The sequence below is a fragment of the Eretmochelys imbricata genome, chromosome 7 (genome assembly GCF_965152235.1).
Source record: "Eretmochelys imbricata isolate rEreImb1 chromosome 7, rEreImb1.hap1, whole genome shotgun sequence".
NCBI classification, from domain to species: domain Eukaryota; kingdom Metazoa; phylum Chordata; order Testudines; family Cheloniidae; genus Eretmochelys; species Eretmochelys imbricata.
The window spans coordinates 58,582,594-58,606,577 of NC_135578.1; the positions used below are offsets into that span (position 1 = coordinate 58,582,594).

Here is a 23,984-nt window from a genome sequence, read left to right on the forward strand (position 1 = left end):
CTAATCCTAGACCTGCTAGGTAACCTTGGGCAAGTTGTTTCCCCTCCCACCATTTGTCTATCCTATTTAGACTGTAAACTCCTTGGGGCAGAGACTATGCCTTACTATGTGTATGTACAGCGCCTAGCACAACAAGGGCCATAATCTTGGTTGAGGCCTCTAGGTGCTGCTGTGATCCCAGTAACAATAATAAAACTCAGTGTTCGTTAGACTATTGAACTCTTGAATAGAAAATGTTTGCAAAGGACCTGGAATTGGTTCTTGTCCCACCAGGTGAATATGGCAGGCTACAGCTTACGGAAAACATGACCATGAGCTTCTGGAGGTCAGTAGGAAGCATGGGTGATAACTTGATGGTCCCATAATTATTCATAAAGGTTTCTGGCACTGCTTCCTGGAACACTGCCCCAAATTGTATCATGTGCACTAACAACAAGATAACAGAGACTGGGACTGCTGGGATGGATGCCCAGAGGATGGGAAAAGGCATGTGGAGGTTTTTATTTTTGTATATAGTGCTTCATTACTAACCCCTCATAGGGCACAGAGGGTCATCCCTGGTCACCCTCTCTCATTCAATGAAATGGAAAGGCAGCACCCAAAAAACTGATGAGGGAATCCTTTTGTACACAACACACAATTAACCTGTGGGACTCATTGTTACTAGGTACAAGTGAGGCCAAGACCTTAGCAGGATTCAGACACTGATCAGACATTTATACAGATAATGAGAACATCACCAGTTGCACTAGGTAAGATATAACCCCTATGCTTCATCAAAGGAAGGAAGAACAAACAAAGGCTCCATGCGAGACAAAACAACCACACTGGCTCATATGGCAACTCAGCTACGGTGACCAGATGAAATGGACAAAATATCAGGACACATGCGGGAAGCAAAAAAAGCTGCCGGAGTTGCCAAGGCAAAAAAAAAAAAAACCAAAAAAAACCCCACCAGAGCAGCCAAAGGCGCAATATCGTGCATCGGTCGGGACGCGGGACTAAAAATCGGGACAGTCCCGATTTTATTGGGATGTCTGGTCACCCTAAACTCAGCTGAAACACAAAATGGCAGATGCCTCATAGTTGTTGCCTGCTAGAGACCACCCTACAGTTCAAGGTACAGTACAAGGGCATGGGAACAGCAGGACAATGTCATATTGCAGTTACATCTGCCACTGTTACCATCTGATCTCCATTGGGTGGCCCATGTGAAGTAGGTCTCAGTCTAATTCAGAAGGACACGATGCATGTTGAATACAGTATTCCCCATCCAAAAGCACGCAGAAATCATGAATCAAAGGCCAAACTGCCATGAGATTTTTCTTTTGTCTTTGGGTTTTGAGACACTAGGCTGGACATGGATCACACTTATGAGGAGAGGCTGACTTACGAGGAGAGGCTGAGGGAGCTGGGATTGTTTAGCCTGCAGAAGAGAAGAATGAGGGGGGATTTGATAGCTGCTTTCAACTACCTGAAAGGGGGTTCCAAAGAGGATGGCTCTAGACTGTTCTCAATGGTAGCAGATGACAGAACGAGGAGTAATGGTCTCAAGTTGCAGTGGGGGAGGTTTAGATTGGATATTAGGAAAAACTTTTTCACTAAGAGGGTGGTGAAACACTGGAATGCGTTGCCTAGGGAGGTGGTGGAATCTCCTTCCTTGGAAGTTTTTAAGGTCAGGCTTGACAAAGCCCTGGCTGGGATGATTTAACTGGGAATTGGTCCTGCTTTGAGCAGGGGGTTGGACTAGATGACCTTCAGGGGTCCCTTCCAACCCTGATATTCTATGATTCTATGATTCACACTTCCAAGCTTTTCTGGGCCAGCACAAGGGCAAGAACCATACTTTTTAATCAATATGAAAGCTGAGATTCTCACCTAAGCAGGAGCTGTGGATTGATGAAGGACACCCAGTATTGCTAGACTCATGAGAAGGATTTGAGAGTTGGTGTGAATGGGTTATCCCTTCAGTTCCTGGAACCCCTAGCTGGCAGGACCTCTTTGGGAATCAAGCAGACACACACAGTCCACAAGGGTACCATCTCTTTATTACTGCTTATACGCCAGGTATTTCATAACATAGCAGCAGTTACATGGAACCCCCTTCCTGCCTCCTAACTCAGCCTTTCCTACTGCTTGCTTTATTCTCAGAGCTATCCAGCTGGTGAGCTAGTTACCTCATTAGCTCATCAGGCTCCCTACAGGTGCAAGTGTTCCCTTTTACCCATCCAAGCCCAAACTACCTAAGTCCCTCCTGCTCTAACTACAGCCAGAGTCCTTTGTGTTCTCAGCAACCAGGTCCTGGCTTCCAAAGGGCTCAATTTCTAGCTGCTAACAGCAGCTTACCTCAGCTGGCAACACTGCATACAAATGACCATCACAACTGGCACTAGGTTCTCCAGCTAGGCAACGGAGACTGACCACCTCTCTCCCCGGGGAAAAGGGGCTGCTGGGGGAAGCGTATGCTGCCACTACCTGGGCTGCTCTTGTTCTGTTGCTAGAGTCTTGATCTCCAGAGCTACGTGGCAAGAAAACCCACCATGGATGTTCTGCTGGGGAGCTGAGCTGAGCTGTTTGGGTCCCTGATACCCCAGCTTCGGCACAATGTATGGCTGGGGGTGGAGTCTCCTGGTATGCACTCATGAGCAGTTAGTCCATAGGGACCACAGCTGTAGGAAAGGGACCTGGCTGCACATGTCTTTACAAGCTTTGAGACTCAACCCAGGCTTGCTGGGAAGTTCACTCAGGCTCATAAACCCCCATAAAAACCTGGGCAGGTTTCTAGTGTGGTATCTGCCATAGGCCAAATTCAACCCTGAAACCAACAGCAGAACTCCAGGACGGTGAGCCCCCAGGAACTGCCATAAGGCTCCACTCCAACTCCGTGTGAATGGAACTTGCCTGCCTTCACAGCTCCCCAGGGGGGTGCAGGTAGACTGATTCTGGGCCCAAGCTGCTACATTCAGGGATGTAAGATCCTGGGGTTTGTTTTGCTTCTTTTTAGAGGTAGGGTCCAGTCTTAAAGTTTTAATCCAGATCTGACCTCCCTCAAAGTTTGGGCACATTCAGATCCAGAATTTCCTCCTAAGGCCCATCGGGCCCGGGGTGCTTTTGTTTGATCCCGCATCCGCCTCCTTCGGGAGATGGATCGCAGCTCCCGCTTCTTCTATGCCCTGGAGAAAAAGAGGGGGGCCAAGAAGCATGTCACCTGCCTCCTCGCAGAGGACGGCACCCCTCTCACGGATCCGGTGGAGATGTGTGGGAGGGCCAGGGCCTTCTACGCAGGCCTTTTCTCCCCGGATCCGACCGATCCTAATGCTTGCAGAGTACTCTGGGACGAACTCCCGACGGTCAGCGCGGGCGACCGAGACCAGCTACAGCTGCCTCTCACTCTGGCCGCGTTCTCGGAAGCCCTCCGCCGCATGCCCACCAATAAATCTCCGGGCATGGACGGGATGACCGTGGAGTTCTACCACGCGTTCTGGGACGTCCTCGGCCCAGACTTAGTTACCATCTGGGCCGAGTCTTTGCAGAGCGGGGTCCTCCCTCTTTCGTGCAGGCGAGCCATGCTTGCCTTATTGCCAAAGAAGGGGGACCTCTGCGATTTACGAAATTGGCGTCCCGTCTCGCTCCTCAGCACGGACTACAAGGTCGCAGCGAAAGCCATCTCGCTGCGGCTAGGGTCCGTGCTGGCGGACGTGACCCACCCAGACCAGACCTACACCGTCCCGGGCCGCACCATCTTCGACAACCTATATCTGGTCGGGGACCTTTTGGAACTCGGGTGTAGGGACGGTCTGTCGTTCGCCCTCCTGTCCCTGGATCAAGAGAAGGCGTTCAACAGGGTGGATCACGGGTATCTCCTGGGCACTCTGCGAGCATTTGGCTTGGGTCCCCAGTCTGTGGGTTTTCTCCAGGTGCTGTACGCCTCCGCAGAGTGTCTGGTCAGGCTCAACTGGACTCTGACCGAACCGGTCAGCTTCGGGCGAGGAGTACGGCAGGGGTGCCCCCTCTCGGGCCAGCTGTACGCTCTGGCGATCGAGCCCTTCCTCTGTCTCCTCCGCAGGAGGTTGACGGGGTTGGCAGTACGGGAGCCGGAGCTGCGGCTGGTCCTGTCGGCATACGCCGACAATGTACTCCTCGTGGTCCAGACCCGGGCAACTTGGCACGGGTGGAGGCTTGCCAGGCTGTGTACTCGGCAGCCTCCTCTGCCCGGGTCAACTGGGTCAAGAGCTCTGGCTTGGTGGTAGGGACTTGCGGCAGGCGAGCTCCCTCTCACCCGCGCTTCAAGCCATCCGGTGGAGCGCGGGTCCGCTGCTCTATCTCGGCGTTTACCTTTCTGCCACACATCCGTCTCCGCCGGAGATCTGGCACGGTTTAGAGGGCAGGGTGGTAGAGTGGCTCCGGAGATGGACAGAACTGCTCCAGTATCTGTCTTTTCGAGGGCGGGCACTGGTGCTCAATCAACTAGTCCTGTCCGTGCTCTGGTACCGGCTCAACATCCTGGTTCCAGCCCCGGATTTCCTGGCCAACCTCCGGAAATTGATTCTGGAGTTCTTCTGGTCAGGACTGCACTGGGTCTCTGCAGGGGTTCTCCATCTACCCCTGGAGGAGGGAGGGCAGGGCCTGAAGTGTCTCTGCACTCAAGTCCATGTCTTCCGCCTCCAAGCCCTGCAGAGGCTCCTTTATGGTGCAGGTAGTCCAGCGTGGAGCATATTGGAGCACGCCTTCCTGCGCCGCCTCCGAGGGCTCCGATATGACCGGCAGCTCCTTTATCTCCATCCGAGGGGTCTTCCGCGAGACCTCTTCGGGCTGCCGGTCTTCTACCAGGACCTCCTCTGGACCTGGAAACTGTTCGCAGCGACCAGGTCCGTGGCGGCCTCCGTGGGGGAAGATCTCCTCGCGGAGCCCCTGCTACACTACCCCCAGCTCCGTATGCAGGTGGCGGAGTCCTCCTCGGTGCGCCAGAGGTTGGTCCTGGCAGAAGTCACCAAAGTCGGAGACCTCCTGGACTACGACCGGGGAGACTGGCTGGATCCCCTGACGCTTGCTCAGCGCATGGGGCTCTCCAGACCTTGTACTCCCCTGCGTGTACTTCAGGAGGTGAGGACCGCTTTGCCGCCCGCTGCTCGGGTTTATCTCGACCAGGTCCTGCGAGAGGGCGCGCCCCGCCCACCCTCCACCCCAGGCCCTCCGGACCTTTTCATCGGGCCCCTACCCCGTGGACCCGAATGACCCCCCCCCCGCCCCTTCACCGTGAGCTGGCTGTGCGAGCTGCAGCCGGTCCGGTTCCAGACCGCGCCAAAACAACATCTCTACACGCTCATGCTCCACACCCTTCATGTCCTCACCCTCACGTCCCGCCCTGACACAAAGTGGCGGGACCTCCTGCCACCTCTAGAGGGTGAGGAGCCCCGGTGGGCCAGCCTCTATTCCACCTTAGTCCCGAGGCCTGCCGGGGATATCAGTTGGCGGCTCCTTCACGGGGCCGTGAGCATGGGCATGTACTTGGCGCGGTTCACCCCAATCCCGGACACCTGCCCCTTTTGCGGCGGGAGGGAAACCCTGGCACACGTCTATCTGGAGTGTGCCAGGTTGCAGCCCCTATTCCGGCTCCTCACGAATATTTTGTTAAGGTTTTGGTTGCACTTTTCTCCTCACCTCCTTATCTATGCACTCCCCGTCCGTGGCCCCACTAAGTCGCGGGACCTCCTGGTCAACCTCCTCCTGGCCCTGGCTAAAGTGGCCATCTATAAAACCAGGGTGAGGAGGTTGGCCGATGGAGTTTCCTGCGACTGCGGGGCCTATTTCCGATCCTCTATCCATTCACGCCTCCGGGCAGAGTTCCTCTGGGCGGTGTCCACTGACTCCCTTGACGCCTTTGAGGAGCGGTGGGCGCTGTCCGGGGTTCTCTGCTCGCTGTCCTCGTCCGGTTCCCTTCGTTTGATCCTTTGACCGCATTCCCGTCCCTGTTGTTCATTAGTTGTCCCCCGTAATTATTTGGTTTCCCAGGTCCTGTGGATCTCCCCCTTAGGCTGAGGGGGGATCCTTTAGCAGTGGGCGAGCTTCGCCGACCCACTTCCTGGATCCCAATAAGGCCCATCTCTTAACCCAGCCAAACTCAAGTGGATGGATCACTTCCTTATGCCAACAGAAAGCTGCCAATCAAATAATTAAGAACCATCAGTCATACTGCTAAACTCAGCAGAAAATGATCTATCAATCCTCCTTCCCTGGGCACAGAACTATTCCCTTCTATTCCCTGCTCTCCCAAATGTTTGGGATAGATCCTCTTAACAAAACTCCACCTCACCCTGGCCCAGTATTCTGGACCAGGGAATAATTTACTGGTGTCTGAATGAAAATCAAAGCCTCAGCGTACAGAATCCTCTGTGTGCTGACTGAAATAACCTAGCAGTGTCAACCGGACCTGCATTTAGGACAAACATGAGACACAGCGCAAGCACTGAAAGGTTATTAAACATAACTGCTCATCTTCCCTTAGCAATGGGGGAGACTCAACTAATCCTGTCTAAACAGTTTTTCCATCTCTCTGAAGTATGACGGGAAGGAGCCTCATTAAACAGCGCAGTAAATTACACTGCAGCGGACTCTGCATGGCTTATTCTCTGAACTGAGCTTATAACTGTTTGCATGGAGAAAACAAAAAGATGATAAACAGCCCTGAGCATTGGTTAGCCACAACATCCAGAGTGCCATGCCAAAACTAGCCACTTATTAGTCTGCTTCTCTCTAAACAACGACAAGAAATATTTGGAGAATGAAATGTCGAGAGCAACATAAAAATACCTTTTAAATGAACAGCAGTGAGCTGATCTGAACAAATATTCCTTGGAAAACTTGATCCTCCACACAATGCTATAACAACATGGGGAAACATACATTTGGTAAGGAGCTCTTCAATCTATCAGGCAAAGGTATAACAAGACCCAATGGCAGGAAGCTGAAGCTGGACAAATTCAGACTGGAAATAAGATGTAAATTTTTTACAGTGAAGGTAATTAACCATTGGAACAATTTAGCAAGAGTTGTGGTGGATTCTCCATCACTGTTCATTTTTAAATCAAGATTGGATGTTTTTCTGAAAGACCTGCTCTAGGACTTATATTGGTGAAGTTTTGTTACACAGGAGGTCAGACCAGGTGGTCACAATGGTCCCATCTATGAAACCTTTCACTTCCATCACACCTTTCATCCAGGGACTTCTCACATTCATTCATTCTCACAACTCACTTATGTGGTTGTCTCCCATTTTCAAGATAGGGAAACTGAGGCAAGAGATTAAAGTCCAAATTTTCAGAGTTATCATTAGTTCACTTTTTGGATGTCCAGCTTGGGATAGCTGGGTCCAGACTGGCATCTCACTCCCACGAGTGAAGTATTAGCTTGGAGGGTCTGGACCCCAGACCTTATTTCCCAGAGCTGTAGGCACCCTCAACTTCCATGGACTTTAATGGCAGTTTTGTTTGTACAAAGCAGCTAAATGAGATAGGAACATCTCTCCCCATTCCACTTCATCTGGAGCTCCCTGCTGCCTAGAAATGTATTATATGGATACTGGGTGTTAGTGAAGATCAAAATACGTATTACACAATAACATCTATTCCCACTAAAGAGCCTCATCATTAGAAAAGGGCTTGGAATCCTGCCCCCAGAGCCAACTGCAAGGATGATGGAGGGGTTCAGAATCTGGTGCTTGATCCAGGTCTGAATGTTGCTGCTGATCCCTGTCTTTTTAGTGGGCCGAACCAAAACCCTGGAAAGCCCTTGAACTTTGTTAGATTTGCAGGCTGGCTTTGGATCCAAATTTTGCAGCTTGGACCCATTTGAACTTATGGTGAATCTGTGACTTAGTGGGTAGCACACTGGACCAGCACTCAGTACTTGGCTTCTATTCCTGGCTCTGCCACTGGCTTGCTAGGTGACCACTTTCCCGTGTCTCAATTTCCCCATCTGTAAAATGAGGATAATCATACTGACCTCCTTTGTAACTTGCTTTGTGATCTCGGGATGGAAAGCAATAGATAAGAACTAGGGAATATTATTTTTTCAGACCAGTGATATGTAGATCACTTCACATAAAGTACCAGTCAAAACCAGTGCCCCCAAACCTTGCCAGGGCCGCAGACCTCAGCAACTTGGGTACCTGGGAAATGAATGGAGTGATCACTGGAGTGCTTCTCCAAACCAAACCTTAGGAGTATCTGGCTCTGCTGGTAGCATACCCCCATAAACCTCTCATTGCTGAGTCAATTTCACACTCATAGTTTCACTTTGCTACATCCTTCAGGCTCAGAAAGAGAATCCAATCTATTTGCTAATTCTCATGCATGGTCTTATCTCTTACATCTAAATTTAAGTTGCAATGAACACAAAGCATAACTGAACAAGCCAAACCTTCTTTCTTATATGTGAAGGGTGAATTTCGGGTAAAAAAAAAAATCTAGCATAACCATGACACGCAATGCAGTAACCTACTCTTCCCATCTATGGAGCTGTTTGTGCTTGGGAGGCTGGAATGGCTGCCATTTGGCACTTTGAATTGCAAAAAGATTGGAATAGATATTGATGATTCCTCTGAGATCTGCATTTACAATGCAGCCCCGAACTCCTCCCACTTGTGAACTGATTCTGAACTGCCTGCCTTCCGTTCCCTTTAGAACAAAGGTGGGCAAACGACGGCCACATCCGGCCCGTGGGACCCTCCTGCCTGGCCCCTGAGCTCCTGGCCCAGGAGGCTAGCCCCCGGCCCCTCCCCTGCTGTTCCTCCTCCCCTGCAGCCTCAGCACGTCCCGCCGCGGGCACAACGCTCTGGGCAGCCAGTCAACGCAGTTGCAGAGCCACAGCCTGACTTGATGCTCTGGGCGGCCCGGCTGTAGCACCACCAGCCACCGGTGCTCCAGGCAGCGTGGTAAGGGGGTAGAGGGGGTTGAATAGAGGGCAGGGGAGTTTGGGGGCGGTGGTCATGGCTCGGGGGTGTGGATAGGGGTCGGGGGGGTCAGAAGGTGGGGAACAGGGGGGTTGGATGGGGCAGGGATCCCAGGGGGCAGTCAGGAATGAGGGAGGGGGGGTTGGATGGGGCGGCAGGGGGCAATCAGGGGCAGGGAGTCTGGGGGCGGTCAGGGAACAGGGAGCGGTGGATGGGGCAGGAGTCCCAGGGGAGCTGGCAGGGGGCCAGAAGCAGGGGGGTCAGATAGGAGGCAGGGGCCAGGCCACGCCTGGCTGCTTCGGGAGACACAGCCTCCCCTAACTGGCCCTCCATACAATTTTGAAAATCCGATGTGGCCCTCAGGCCAAAAAGTTTGCCCGCCCCTGCTTTAGAAGAAAGCACAGAACTGGGCAACAGTGGAGACTCATTCCCAGTTCTGCCAGTGACTTCCCCTGTGTGACTGCTCTGTGCCTACTAATACTTCTCTAGTTCACCAGAGGGTAGGGAAGCTGATTTACCAATGGTGCTCTCCATCCAGACTAAGATTCTCTGATGGAAGGTGTTCATAGCTTGCCTTCTGCTAAAGATATTTGTGGGCAACTAACTCCACTGCATCCCTGTCTGTCCAGCTAGGAAAAATCCTATTCTCTGAAACTGGGACAAGCGAAGTCGAATCACTCACTGCTCATGGGGAAGCTACCGACCTGCACTGAGAAACCACATGTCCTGACTGAACAGCAGTGTCCAGCTTGATGCTGAAAATGAGAACTGACCCCAGGCTCAGTCAGTGTCCTTGTCTATTCCCCCGCAGGGTGGGATGTGGTAGTGGGGAAGAGAACACACACAGTTAGCACTGTGCCCCCTGTCCCCTGCTGCAGTCTGGGGCATAACAGGGCCAGAGGAGGAGTCCAGGAATCAGGAGGAAGGCTGGTCTTCTGGCTAAAGTACTGGCCTGGGAGTCAGACCTGGGTTCTAATCACAGACCTGCTGTATGACTTTAGGTAGACTCTCTGTGCCTTGGGTCTTCTTCCTACCCTTTATCTGTCTGGTCTGTTTTGAGTGTGACCTCTCACTAGGGGTATACAGAGCCCAATAGGGCCTCTGCTTGCTATTTTAATAACAACAAAGCGGCACAGGTTCTTATTCAGATGGCATTTACTAATGAGGCAGGAACAAATCTTGTCTCAGGTCTGACACGCTCAATTTGCCTAGAATTGGTAAAGTTAAATCAAAATGAGATCAGTAACAGGCCCATTGCTGCTCCCCCTGAAACTCCTGTACACAGGTGAGCTGCCTGCTGCAGTTCCTGTATCTCCTCCACCTGGCCAGGTGATCCAGCATTAACCTGGGAATCAGGAAAAAGGAGGACAACTTCCTGGAGCTTAAATCCCAGTGGACAATGAGCCTGCATGGGTCAGGAATGTTACAACACAGAGATACGCAGTGGCTTTCACCCCTAGGGCAACAGCTGGATTCCAGCCAGAGCCCTTAGCGGCAAGCAAGGAAGAACCTCAGAGGAGCTGGAAAAGCACTGGAAGGTTCAGAAGTTTATTAAAACATCGTGGGGATGGAAAGAGCAGGGAAGCTGCCCTGTTTTGTGGCATTCAGGCATTCTTGAACCAGGACATGAGGAATTCTGTTTAAATAAATTAAAACTTTTCTGAGCCGTCTCAGCAGAGGCTCAGGACGGAGTGGGCCACGGCCCGCAGCCCAAAAGATAGCAGGTGGGTGGGGACTGTAAAGCTGAAGGCCTACTACTGGGGGGAGGAGGGAGCTTCCAGTACTTATGAGGGTCCCAGAGTAGCTGAAGAGATTGGAGGGTCCTACAAAGGGTTAAATCTGCTGCCTACAGGCAGCTAGCTACCTTTCTCCTTTAATACAGATTCTCGCAACATTCAAAGAAACAACACAGAGATATTAAAAAACTTGCCTGCAAGCTGAGAAACACCACAGGTACATATTTGGCCTATTAATCACCCACTGCCATGGCCTGCTCTGAGAGCCAGGAGGGCTTTGAGCCTGTCAGCTTTCATAAACCTCGCACAAACATGGCCAGTGCTCGCAGAGGAGGCCTGTGCGGGAAACCAAGAGTGTGGCAGGAAGTAATATGAGTGACTCAGTCAGGGGGCACTTCCCCTTCTGAGTCAGCCCCCAGGCACTGCCCTGCTAACATTAAAAAATCTAATGTAACAAATCCGTGGCCATCTAAGATTTCACCGTTATCACTTGGTGGTGGCACACTATGGCAAACAGGAATGGAATTCAGATCAGTCTTCTGACGAACACAGGCTCCCTCATACTTGATCTAGAGGAGAATCACCATCAGCAGTACAGGGCATATGAAACAGACATGAGCAGTTCTGATGGTCTCCAGTAGAGGGCTGAGGTGCACATACACATACGAGCCTGTTGATGAGAATTTGTAATGCAATAGGGGCTCTTTTGGGAAAAAAACGTGCTGCAGTCAGACTATCTTCAAGGAAGGGATTGTGATTTCTGTGTCCACCCTGCACAATGGGGCCTGAGGCCTTTGGCTGCTGCTGAGAGCTCCATGTAAAGAGGAACCTCTTTGCAGGACACAAAAAGTATTATTGGTCCCACAAAATCCAGGAACTATGCTACACATTCTTGAGTGCCATCTATTGGCACCTTATTTACATATATGCATTCAGACATCTTGTGAGAACACTCCGATATCAGGAGCTACTGTCATATTAATAATTTACTAGCACTCTAGTAGTGCAGAAGAGGCTGTGTGGCACAGAAACAGGGTACTACTACTTCTAGCCAATAGAGGGAGCTTGTGGTTTGTGGGCTAGTCCAGCACACCCTCTAACACAGTACAAGCCCTTGTCCTTTCATGGGCCCTAAGGACTTACGTGCTGCACTGTGACTATACCTGCCACTATATATAAGGAAGCTACTATATTGCCCAGCAGACACCATTCTTGGCCCCTGGTGCCCATGACCTCACAAGCTAAGAGACAATGAGCCAGGCCCCCAGCTGGTGGAAGCCATAGAGCTAGTCCAATTTACAGCACCTGAGGGATCTGGCTCATTGTCTCCACTCTCTGCAGCAGCACGAACACTAGCCTTGCCCACAGCTTTCAGCTCCAAGGTTCTGGGGGCGCGTGTCCCTCCCTGGTTGGAGTGGTGCTAACACACTTCACATGGTGCCCCACACCGCTGGGCGCTGCTCTGAACCTTCCATATTCCTGGGCTGTCACACATCTCTATCTGGAGCCAGGCAAAGCTTGGGTGTTTCCGCGGAGTTGCAAAGTCATAGCTTTACAGACTATAAAGCCAGAAGGGTCCACTTTGACCACCAAGTCTAAGCTCCTGGGTAGCACAGGCCAGAGAACTTCCCTGAATTAATTCCTAGAGCAGATGTTTTAGAAAAAACGTCCCATCTTAATTTAAAAATGGCCAGTGATGGAGAATCCACCCCAGCCCTTGGTCAATTGTTTTCTGGAAGCTTAAAAGTCAAATGTGTGGAGGGAGTGAACCCCACATGGCAGAAACCTAGGAGTTTCTCATGAAGCCCTGAGAAATGGAACAGCTCTGGTTCATCTCTAGACAGTAAACTCAAGGGCACTGGTTTTCAAACTTTTTGTATTGGTGACCCTTTTCACACACCAAGCCTTTGAGTGTGACCCCCCCCCCTTATAAATTAAAAACAGGAGAGTAATTTAATGTAATGGGGGCTCAGGGCTGTCTGCCCACAGAGCTGAAGGCCCACGACCCCCATGTAACCACCTTGCAACCCTCTGAGGGGTCACAACCCCCAGTTTGAGAACCACTGCTCTAGGAGTCAGGGCTGTGGAAGCCCCCTAGGTCACTTAGGAACACAAATCCCATTGCTGTTCACTCCAGGCATAGTCTTTGCCTTGTAAGAGTCTATATGCCCTGTTCCAGCAGCGGTAACCTCCTCTGCAGTGGACCAGCGCAGGGTCAGATCCAGGGCTCATGCTTTCTGCAAGTCTGAAGTCTATGCAGGATCTGATTAATAGGTCCATCTTTATCTCTTCTCTAGTACAGATCAGAGACAGTAGCCAAAGGGAAGGACAGCCCCATGGTGAGGGTGCTAGCCAGAGATCTAGGCCTGCTCCATCACAGACAGCCTGTGTGATGTTGGGCAAGTCACTTGGCCTCTTTGTGCCTCAGTTTCCCCATCTGTACAATGGGGATAATAGTCGTGCCCTGCCTCACAGGAGTGTTGTGAAGACAAATACATGGTGAGGTGCCCAGACACTATGACAATGAGCCCATAGGGGTACCTTAGATATTAGGTAAATCAGGTCTCATTGTATTCCAGGGGCAGACTTGAGAGGCAAAGAAGATGCGGAACAGACTGCTGTGTTTGGGGGGGGAGAGGTGCAGATAGCTTGGCCCCATACCGGACTCAGTCTTCTCCCAGTCCCGTGCCTCAGTTTCTCTATCTGTAAGAGGAGATCCTGACTTCTGCTGCTGCAAATATTGACTGGGGTTAAGCAGATCATAACCTCCTCACAGATACTTTGTCCTTCCACTTGTCCCAGGTGGATCTTTCTGAATTCATCCATTCCCTTAAGACAGACCCCTCCTCTATTCCTCTTCCATTGCCTGAGTCTGTCTCCCACCACCAGACAACACTGACTCTGGGTTGGAAGAACAAACAGTGATAAAACTAGCCAGGCTCCAGTTGTATCTCTGTGCAGAGATAACACCACACACGGGAGGCAAGGCAAACACCCAGCAGCTGCTCAGGGAGCAAACCAGGTTCTAGCCCACCCCCCAGTGCACCCTTCCCTGCCCCATGTGAAGGAAGGAAAACATGGCACATGCGGTGCCTGCACAACAGAGACATGGATGGAACAACGCTAGAGGAGTCTGGCCTCCACTTCGTTCCAGGGCAGCATCTCAGCTGTGTAATTACACTCGGCATTGTGAAGATAAGAGGAGCCATCTACCTGGCCCATATTGCTACAGTACTGTGTGCACCCACAATCCTGAATGGACTCTGTGCTCACAACAGTCCCACAGGGAAATCCCCATTGTACACAAGGAAAACATAGGCACAAGACAGTTTAAATGATTTACCCCAAATCACACTGAATCTAGGGCTAATCTAGGATCTGAACCCTCCCCAAATCCGAGCGCAGTGTCCTAGCCACTAAACTGCCCAGCTTCCCAGTGGGCATGTGAGTCTGATGGGGATATCTGGCACTCCAGAATAACCGTGTTTTGCCTTCATACAGCAACTTCCATGCAAGGCAGAGTCATTAATTCAGCCTGGGTGGGGCGATCCCTGAGTCAGCAGTGAGGGCACAGACACAGGGACCCAGGTGCTCCAGGCAGGTCACTCAGCTGCCTCACCGTTTCTGGGAATTCCTGCATTTCCCAGGACAGATCCCAGATTAGAGGATCTGGATCCAAGGTTCCCCTGTGCTGAGCGGAGGGTCTCAGCGAATTAGGGTTTGTCTACATGGGGCAACTGACTGGAACAGCTCCTTGGGTGGACGCTCTTTTTCAGAATGAGCACGCTAATTACCCTGGAATAAAGTGCTGCATTGCAGAACAGACGGCAAACCCGGAGCTACTCCTGTCAATTTCCTGGTGTAGACAAGTTCTTAAAGCAGGGCTGGCTCATTCTGCTTGAGGCAAGCACACTCCTGCCCCTGGTGGTCTGATGCTAGCTATGGCCATGGCAACAGCCCCAGAGCAGGGAGATCTGTGTACTTGGGGGCTGGGGGAGGAGACCAGGAGGCAGGAGTGGCAGCAGAAAGGCCTAGCGTGGAGATGAGATGCTATCTAAGCTAGCCAGACCTTGCCAGGCTCAGGGGTGGGGGATAAGCTGGGCTGCCGGGGGCAGAGAAGGGCAGGCATTGCGTCGCAGACTGAACAGGGGGAATGAGGGGGAAGAGAGAAAGGGGAGCAGGGAGCCACCCATGTCCAGAGAGATCAGGAGGAAGAGAAAAGAAAGGAAATACATAACTGTGTAGCCCAGCCTAACGCAGTCTGGATCTCTGCCAAGCTAGCACTGATCCAGCAGAGAGGTCTACGCATTAGCTGCAGCCTCACAGCTCCCATGCCCGGGTTTTCAGGCAACAGAGGCTCATGCTTTCAGAAGCACATGCCCTAGCTTCAATCCCTCAGCCAACCTGAGCGGGGTTTCATTAGGTGAGACAATGAAGGAACAAGAACCCCGGGGGAAGTGAACAACCAGCCAGGCCCTGCTTAAAGCAGCCAATACTCACTGGCTTTTACTGGAATGAGCAAACATTACCATGCCCACTGAAGCGAAAACCTCACCCTTCCCCTCCGCCAAAGCAGCATCACACAGCTGCTTTGGTGGATGCTGGAAGGTGCAGCAAAACGCAGCATTGTGCAGCAAGTCTGTGGTACCCTGCATCGCCGGTCTGTGCTGTAACCACTAGACCACACTGCACCATTCTGCAGTGCTGCTGCAAACACGCTGTAAGGGAGAATAGGGAAAAAACAGCAGGACTGTGGGGACTGGAGGCAACTCTCCATTTAAAGAGAAGGGCACCCCTTGTGGCAAGAAGGGGAGGCATGAAGCAGCATTTGTGGGTCTGACTTGCATGTCTGTCATGGAGCCACACACAGGTGCCCCACAACGGGCAGATTCTGCTCTTGGCTACGGGGCATAAATGCAGAGTAACTCCATGAACATCAGTGGTGCAAACGAGATTTGTTCCTGAGAGAGTGAGGCAGGGTCAGCTGGAGTTTTAATGAAGCCTGGATAACATGTCACAGCCCAGCTGTATCCATTCATTTTAAATGTCTGCTCTTTAAAATAAAAACCAGCCACAAACAATCCCAATGCACACAGCTCCTTTCTAAAGCTGAGCTCCCAAAAACCTCTGTTCTGGCTGCAACTGACTAGACACAGGGGAACCTGTTAGAAACCACATAGGCCCTAAACAAGCCAGCCTTCTCCAACAGGCTCAGGAGCCCAAGGATTTTATTTTAAGGCCGAATTTAAAAGTTGTTTCAAAGCATAAACTCTGTGTGGCATTTAAGTCTGCACCGGTCTCCAATTAATGAGGTGGGATTCTCAGCAGCTTTGGGATGTTTTCAGATTCTTTTTTGAAAGGCTGTGCCGGTTCGTGTGCCCGCACCGACATGTCCCCCATCCTCTTTGATTGAGGACTTTCTTCAATACATCCACAAAGATGAAAGCATGTGGCTAAGCCGCCCCTTTTATCTTGGCATAATTCATTTTCACATCCTATCAACCTTCTCCAGGGCTGGATATTTACATAATAATAATAATAAAGCCTGATTTTTTCCTCCCTAGTTTCAAATATTAAAACGTGTCGACAGATAAGACTTGGAGTTAAAATTATTCGGTTAAAACACAAAGAGACCAGCTTTGTTTACAGCCTTCCCATGCAGTGAGCTAGGCTGAAATACCACATACAAAGAGCCCTGCTCTGATTCCAGGCAAAGGGGTGTGTGTGAATTTGGTCATTTCCTCAAAGCCTGATAAATACTTCAGAAATGAATGTAGCAACTAGATCTCCTGGTGATTGGCATGCTATAAATACTAGGGAAAGGAAAAGAGACTTAGATAAAACAGGCAGGTATGACAGCCAGAATGGGGTTAGGCATTATTTACAATTAATACTGGTCAATGAGCTGAAGTGAAATGACCAGAATTTTTTTTCCCAACTGCTTGGCAATTACATTGTAATGGCTCTCTGACCTAGTGAATAGGGCAGTGCAATGGGGCTCAGGAGTCCTGGGTTCTAGTCTTGGCTCTGCTGTTGGCCTATTGGGTAACCCTGAGCAAGCCACTTCCCTGCTCTGTGCCTCCATTTCCTCATCTATACAATAAGATAGGGATACTGACCTCCTTTGTAACATACTTTGAGATCTACTGATGATGAGAGCTAGATATTAATATTATTACAGGGCCTAATCTAGCTCTCACTGACATCCCTGGTAGCTGGGTTGGGCCCAGTGTGTCTGAAAACAGTGACAGAGGAACCACACTGCCTTTCCTTCTTTATTATCCTGCTCCTAGTCTACAGCGTTGCCACCTCTCATGATTTATTCTCAGTCTGATTATAGCTGTTTTTCCCCTAAATCTCCAGATCCTGGAGTCATGGGATTATGGGATAGCATCAGATTTAATTCTTAAACCCCCCCCCCCACAAGTTTCTAGCCCTCATGGTTGCAGAGAAAAGCTTGGAAGCTTGCGTGCACCTCAGAGGCTCAGAAACCAGAAAGCCAAGCAAAAATACCCAAAAATGTATTTAAAAAACCTCTTGATTTTGAAGTCAATTTTGAGCTTTTTGGGCCTAAATGCAGATTTTTGGATTCCTTAGGGTTGGCAATGCTGAGTCCAGAGCCAGTGGATTTACCCTTAACTGTAGAAGTCAGCCTAACATTACTTCAAGAGAGTCATAAGTCCTTGGTCATGTTGACAATAAAAATACCCAAACACACGACAGCAGGAAAACTGACACCATCTGCCCTGGAGGAGGACACTGTCACAGAGACATCTCCTGCACTGAACTGCTGCTTGTCTCAGTTTTCCTTGCAGTGTTTGCTGTGTGGGCCAGCTAAAGTGGTCTCTAACAGACCTACGAAGGCTCCATCAAAAGCACAATCTCTAGCTGTGGTTGCACCGATGCATTTTGGGATTCCTGACACCCCTGGAGGAAGCATCTTTGGGGTAAACTGAAAATGTGGGCATGGCACTGCGTACTGGGCTTAGGAGGAGCAACTGAATCAGTGCATCCTCTTGCTTGTGGGGACCCCACTGCAGATTAGATTACATCCAACCAAACTGGGGCAGAGGCCTTGTCCTAGATATTGCGATGGACACTTATGCCCATGGTACAAAAGCTATCCCAGGGGTTTTACAAAGCACTGTACAGATACCGCAAGCAAAGACCACAGTCAGATAGGCAGCAAGGCCTTTGGCCTAGCTTGTCAGAGGTATTTAGGTGCCTAAATCCCATTGATGGTGATGGAAGTTAGGCACCTAAATACCCTTGAGGATCTGGATGCTTCTGCCTAGGGTAGGCAGGGCCTCAGAGGAAGGGAGACATTACTGTGAGACTACCGCTGCCTCCCGACATTCCTCAATACAGCCAAATCTGGGCATTCCAAATCATGAGTCAGTCCCCGCCAAATTCAGCAGATAGGCGTAAAAATCATGAGATTAAAAAAAAGTTGGGTTTTGTATTGGCCTTGTGATGACTGAGCCTTCTGGCTAGACAGGGGTCACGTTCTCAAGCTTTTCCCCACAGCCAGGACGGCCAGAAACTTAATCTCAGCATTAAAATGTCTTGTGTAATCACAGGGCTCCAGGAGCAGGGGATTTAGGTAAAACATCAAAATCGTGAGACTGGAGATAAAAATCACAGGAGTCGGCAACACTGATGACCCTCTCAGGTGGGTCCTGGGTCTGACCCTGCAGTTCTTACATAGACAAAGACACCCACTGAAGTCAATGGGAGTTTCACTTGCACGCAGACTGCAGGATCGGGCCCTATCTTTGTCAAGTGGAAGGTGACCCTGCCTTTCAGATGTCCTGAGAGTTTGGAAATGGGCATCTGGCCCAGTGGTGGAGAATGGAGGTGACTGGACACCCTCCTTCTCAGCAAAAAAAGGAAACAGGAGGTGGAGTCAGGGACTAGGGAATAAAAATAGCTGTAAACAATGAGTTAAAATAATAATAATAATACAATGTTATTTCTTCCACCAATCAGCTTCTTTGGTGGGGGCAGTTTTACATACTGCCGAGGAGGAGAAATGTGCGTTCACCCCCACCCCCAAATTGCGCTTTACAAAGCTTCAGGAAGAGGAGAGTTTAGCTAGGCATTGCAGTTATTTTACAGTGCTACATGTACCCTAGTATCACAAGAATATGTTTTACCTTGAGGCAACAGTTTTAATTTATGTGCATGTGAGCTATGTGCAATACCTCCACCAAAGGGAGCCCATATGACCCGCCGGATGGCTTTCACCCAATCTTCCATCTCGTTCTGGGAATTAGCCATGAGCAGGAAGGCTTCATGATTGACAGGCATCTTTTCTCGGTCCCCCGCACCACCTGCAAAACAAAACACACACCTCAGTTAGCGTCCAGCCCAGGAGTGAACCCTTGTCTCTAAAACCACCACAGGCCTCGCCCAAGCTAGCCTTGCTGGGTTCGCTTGGTGCCCACTTTGCACTGATGTACAGGATCACATAGGGCACATGTCCGTGGCCTGGCGTGAAGCCAGTGTCCCAGTGGGTGCTGCTGGCAGAACGTGCCACTAGGCTCACCAACATGCAAGGGGATAGGTGTAATCTGCATTATCCTAAGGACAGTGCAGCCCAGCCCTCCTGCCAGCGGCCAGCTATACCCATCTGTGCTGAGGTATGGAGAGGGTTGGCTCCATCCTCTTTAGTGTGATTCAGTGCCCTTGGGGCGCCAGAGGGAAGACGGGGCTGGACAATCTAGTTGTAGAAGTCACATGCTGCAAGAGAGAGGAATCAAGGTGTGGGCATCTGGCTACGATTACCCCAGTGATAGATTTAACAATCAAGATCATCACTGGAGCAGATCAGAAAGCTAGACATGCTGCATGATGAGAGTACGGGCAGAATTCAGAACCTGCCATGTCCAGGAAGATCCAGATCAAATCTAGACTCCAGCTTTGAGCTGAACCAGATATAGAGCTCAGGCTTAGTCTGGATGGCCCTTGGAACCTCTGGAGCGGTCATCAAGGAGCCAGAGAGATTATGAGATTTTAACATCTTGAGCAGCAGAAATCTCACAAGACCAGCTGTTCTCATGAGATTTTCAACATCTGGAGCCACTTCTGAACCTGGAGCTGGAAGAGTGCCACCCCCGCATTCCCATCCCTTCTGGTTTTGGATCCACCCCAGAACCAGCATTTTAGGGAGCTTAAGATTTGAACCTTACTCTCCTGTCTGAAATTCAGAGGATGGGGTCCAATTTGGAATTCAGATCCAGGCCTACCTCTGCTTCGTACAGGATTGACTGGTGACACCCCAGAAAAGCTATTGGCCAGGACATCAAATACACACAGCCTGCCCTGTATGCTGTTCACCCAGGGATGCTCAGAGTACCACCATCCATGCCCATTCTCCCATTACAATTTTCCTCTCCGCTGCAGTACACAAGGCCCAATGCAACGCCCACTGCAGTCAGTGGGAATCTTCCCCTCCCCCCATCTCATGCCCCAGACTTGGATACACTCCAGTGAGAGCCCACATGAGGACACACAATAGATGTACTGGAGCAACTTCTACCTAGGGGATGAAGAGACTGGCCAACCCAAAAGCTGTCACTAATGGCTTGCAGTTTCCCCCTTCTACAGAGACTGCCTTTGACTTTGTTACGTGGACAGTGTCTTTATTATTCTGTCACTGCCACCTCCGTACTCACTTGTCTCTGGAATATTAGGTCTATTGAAAAAGCAGGAACTGTCGCCCTGAGCTGAGCTGCCGAGATTGCTTGTTCATGGAATTCAGAGATAAGAATAGGGACAATGGTATGCGCTGGTTTCTATGGAATTACCTTAATATAAACAGAATTTACACCTACTAAATCCTAGTTAATCTGGGGAAGGGAGTGTGCTGGAAGGGCTACAAGCTGCCTGTAAGCCAAGGAAATGTTTGTTCTCACTATTAATTGTTGCTTAGCTTAAACAAACTCACAGGCCGGGCACTGATTTGCAAAACGAAAGGGGCTGCATGAATCCAAGCTCCTAGGGTTTCGTTGTTTTCTAAAAAGGAATTAACTTGAACCAAGAAGCCGATGGAATTTTAGCACATAGAATAAGGCAGCATGGCAGTGTAGATACTGTAGGAGAAATGAAAGCCTGGGTTCCCCTCCCAACATGCAGGTCTGACCCTTCTCACACCAGCCTCCTAGCCAGCTTCACAGTGTGGATTTTTCAGATGATTTACGTCCTGTACAATTTATGAACTAGGATTCCTATTAGAGGGGAGAATCAGGCACCAAGCCCAGATACAGCTCTGGTTTTTATGCCCCCTGCTTGCTGCCTTCTGACAGTCAGAACTGATCTATCTGATGCCACAGTCTCTACCTGCCCTGCTTCTTCCCAGCTCCCCACCTGTCCTCCCGCTCTTTATATAGGTCAGGTCAGGGATTCCCCCTCTGTTCTCTCAATCCCACCCCCCACCCAGCCTGGTTTAGTCAGATGACCTCAACACTCACACCCTCCACCCAGGGAGATAAGCTAACCATGGCAAAGGTGCAGCTGAGCCCCGACCCTCGTAAAAGGACAGCTCGCCCTGCGACAAGCCACTTCTTATTTCCCTTCAGTCGCTTGCTTTCTGAGTAACCCACCCTGTCCCCTCCCACCACAGATGACAGACTAGACAATCCACCTGCCCTTTTCCTGCTGACCTTCTGGGAGCCCACGTCCCTACCTTAGTGCTCGTGCCCGACTATTACTCAAAGCACTGACCCCGTACCCATCACCATGGTAACTGGGAGCCTCGCAGGTTACAAAAGGAGACCAGAGTTCAGGAACAGAAGCCAAAGCTGCTGCTGCCTGCCGCCTTGGCTCTGAAGGAGGAGGCTCTACATCACCATGCTTGGATGCAGGGGGGCCTCAAGGATGCCCTCTCCCTCATACACACACCCACCAGAGCAGAAAACCAAAGGATGAGGAGGTCCTCGTGTAGCCCGACTCCTCCATTAGCACCAGGGCTACAGCAGAGTCCACAGGCCTCACTCTCACACCCCACCTGACAACGACCTCAGAGAATGTCGCTCCCAGCCCAATTTCCAGGCTCTCTTCTGGGGGAATCAATGGGTTACCTTGGCCAGATTCCCTGCTGGAGTGCAGATCCCTACTAGGTGGCCTCTCGCAGCCCACAGTGCACATAAAAGCAGAAGCTCAGGGCTTGGCTTCTCACCCCAGTCATCAGAAAAGAGGCCGGGAGGTGTCTTGTAAATGGCCTGGTCTCCCAGCAGGGGCTATTTGCTGGCAGAGTAACCCAGCTTCCCCCAACAGAGTAGACATTTTTAGAAAGGGAGCTTCATTTTCAAGGGTCTTGGCTTGCTTGGGCAACTGTCATGGAGCCTATTCTTGGATTCAGGAGGATCAGGCTACAATCCCCTGTTGTGATAACTGGGCCTATAAATTTACTCTAATTGGGAGCTCAATTGTGAAGTAAGCAAAAGTTCCTAGGGGTACTTTAAATAGGAGCATGGTTGTGAACCTACAGCTGTTTGCGGGAAAACCCATCATCACTAGTCACATGGGGATGGGCAGAGTAATTATAGCTGCACACAAGACAGAAAAATAGAGTGTGCTTCAGAAACGGTTCTTAGAAGAGGACATGTTAGTTTAAGGCTCATGCAGGGCAGTGGAGCACCTGCTGCCCTATCTAAAGGGGACTTTTCTGTAATGACATTTTGGACATGTTCCTTTTCTTCCCACTCACTGCTGGCTCTTCTCACTGCAGCCTAGAGGCAGCGAGCAGGACAGGTTAGCGGGTTCCCCTGACAATTATACCTCACTACTTGTCCAGCAAAGGGCATGTCTCCTTATTTTGTTGTAATATGCATCAGCTTTTGGAAGGCTTGGAATTCACAGAAACTAGAGATGTTAGCAAGATTCAAACCCACAAAGCTAGAACCCCACAAACTTTTGAAATCTAGATCCTAGCCTGAAATTCACGGCTGCTCCTTTTCCTGGTCCTGAGCCAAAAATGGATCTGGTTCTGGGGTTTCAGATCAAAGTTTGTAGCTCCAAGCTATCTTTATAATGATATGAATCCAAACACCCCGGGGTCTTTGGGAAAACTCTGATTAGGATCTGACATTCAAACTTCTTTGTCTGGCGATGTCCGGTTCTGCTCATTATAGCTATATGAAGTTTGGATCCAGATATTGAGCTCAAGCCTCCTCTCTCTCTATAACAGGCTGAACTGAAAACGCTTATCAAAAAGTCCTCATTTGGCTCTAGACTGGAATCTGTACTTTGTGGAAAGGGTCCATTGCTAATATAAACTAATGTTCAGCTGCAATACTCAAGGCACAAATTCAAGCCCATAGTAGTTAGAATAGTCTAGCCCTGAGCTGTCTACACCCCTCAGTGGAAACTTTAAGGTGACTGTGTACAGCCATTACTTCTTACTGTGAGGAATGAACAGGGTGCTGACTGCATTGCCTCATGTAGGGGGAGAAAATACCCTGTTAGACACAGGTAAACATAGACAACTCCCATCCCCACCTTAACAGAACTTCTCATAACATCCTTAATCAATCTCCTGTCCAAATACGACTGGCCCTTGTGCACACACAGCCATCTCTCCTTAGCTTGGGCCAGCGTTTACCACAGCAGGCATTCCCAGCGCTTTGGCTAAGAGTCATTTTCACTACTAGATTTATAAAAAATCCTGTTACAAACAGTCTGGGAGCGTGGGCAGCTCCATGGGGGTGGGTGATGGGGTGGTCTTGCCTGCACTTACAGAGGGGAAGAAAAGGAAGCACTGTCCAGTGGTTAGGGCACTAGCCTAGGATTTGGAAGTCCTGGGTTCAATTTTCCGTGTGACCTTAGACACCATCTTTGGTGGCTTTGTGCCTACAATGGGGATGATAGCCCTGCCTTATCTCCCAGGGGTTTTGTGAAGATAAATCCATTAATGAGCGTGAGGTGCTCCAGATACTGCACTAATGGGGGTCACAGATGTACCTTAGATAGAAGCTTTCCACCAGGGCGCTTGAGTCCACAACAGGATACATTGGCTTGATCTGCAGATGTCACCAGACATGAATGCTTTCCCAGCCCTGCCTGGGGAGTCTACAGACTCATTGCTTCTGTGTATCCTGGTAAAGGTCAGCAGTCACTGTGTAAATAGCCATAAATGCACTAATCATGTACAACACCCACTCCCTCAGTTAGAGCCCCATTACCTTAAGGGACTGGATGCCCCAGGAGCACTGGTAATGGGATATGGAGCCTTTCATCTCTAGGTAACAGAGTGATCCTAGCTAGCAGTGCTCTCAGCAGCTGGCTGGTGACCTCAA

General features: G+C 50.3%; 1 protein-coding gene across 1 annotated transcript in view; it reads right to left on the reverse strand.

Annotated features, from left to right (window-relative positions):
- The window catches only part of ARHGAP22 (Rho GTPase activating protein 22), a 206,032-nt gene that overhangs the window by 39,195 nt on the left and 142,853 nt on the right, over positions 1 to 23,984 (reverse strand). The window contains exon 4 of the mRNA XM_077822828.1: positions 18,891 to 19,019. Coding sequence (XP_077678954.1) covers positions 18,891 to 19,019 — 129 coding nt within the window. The remainder of the gene's footprint in view (positions 1 to 18,890; positions 19,020 to 23,984) is intronic.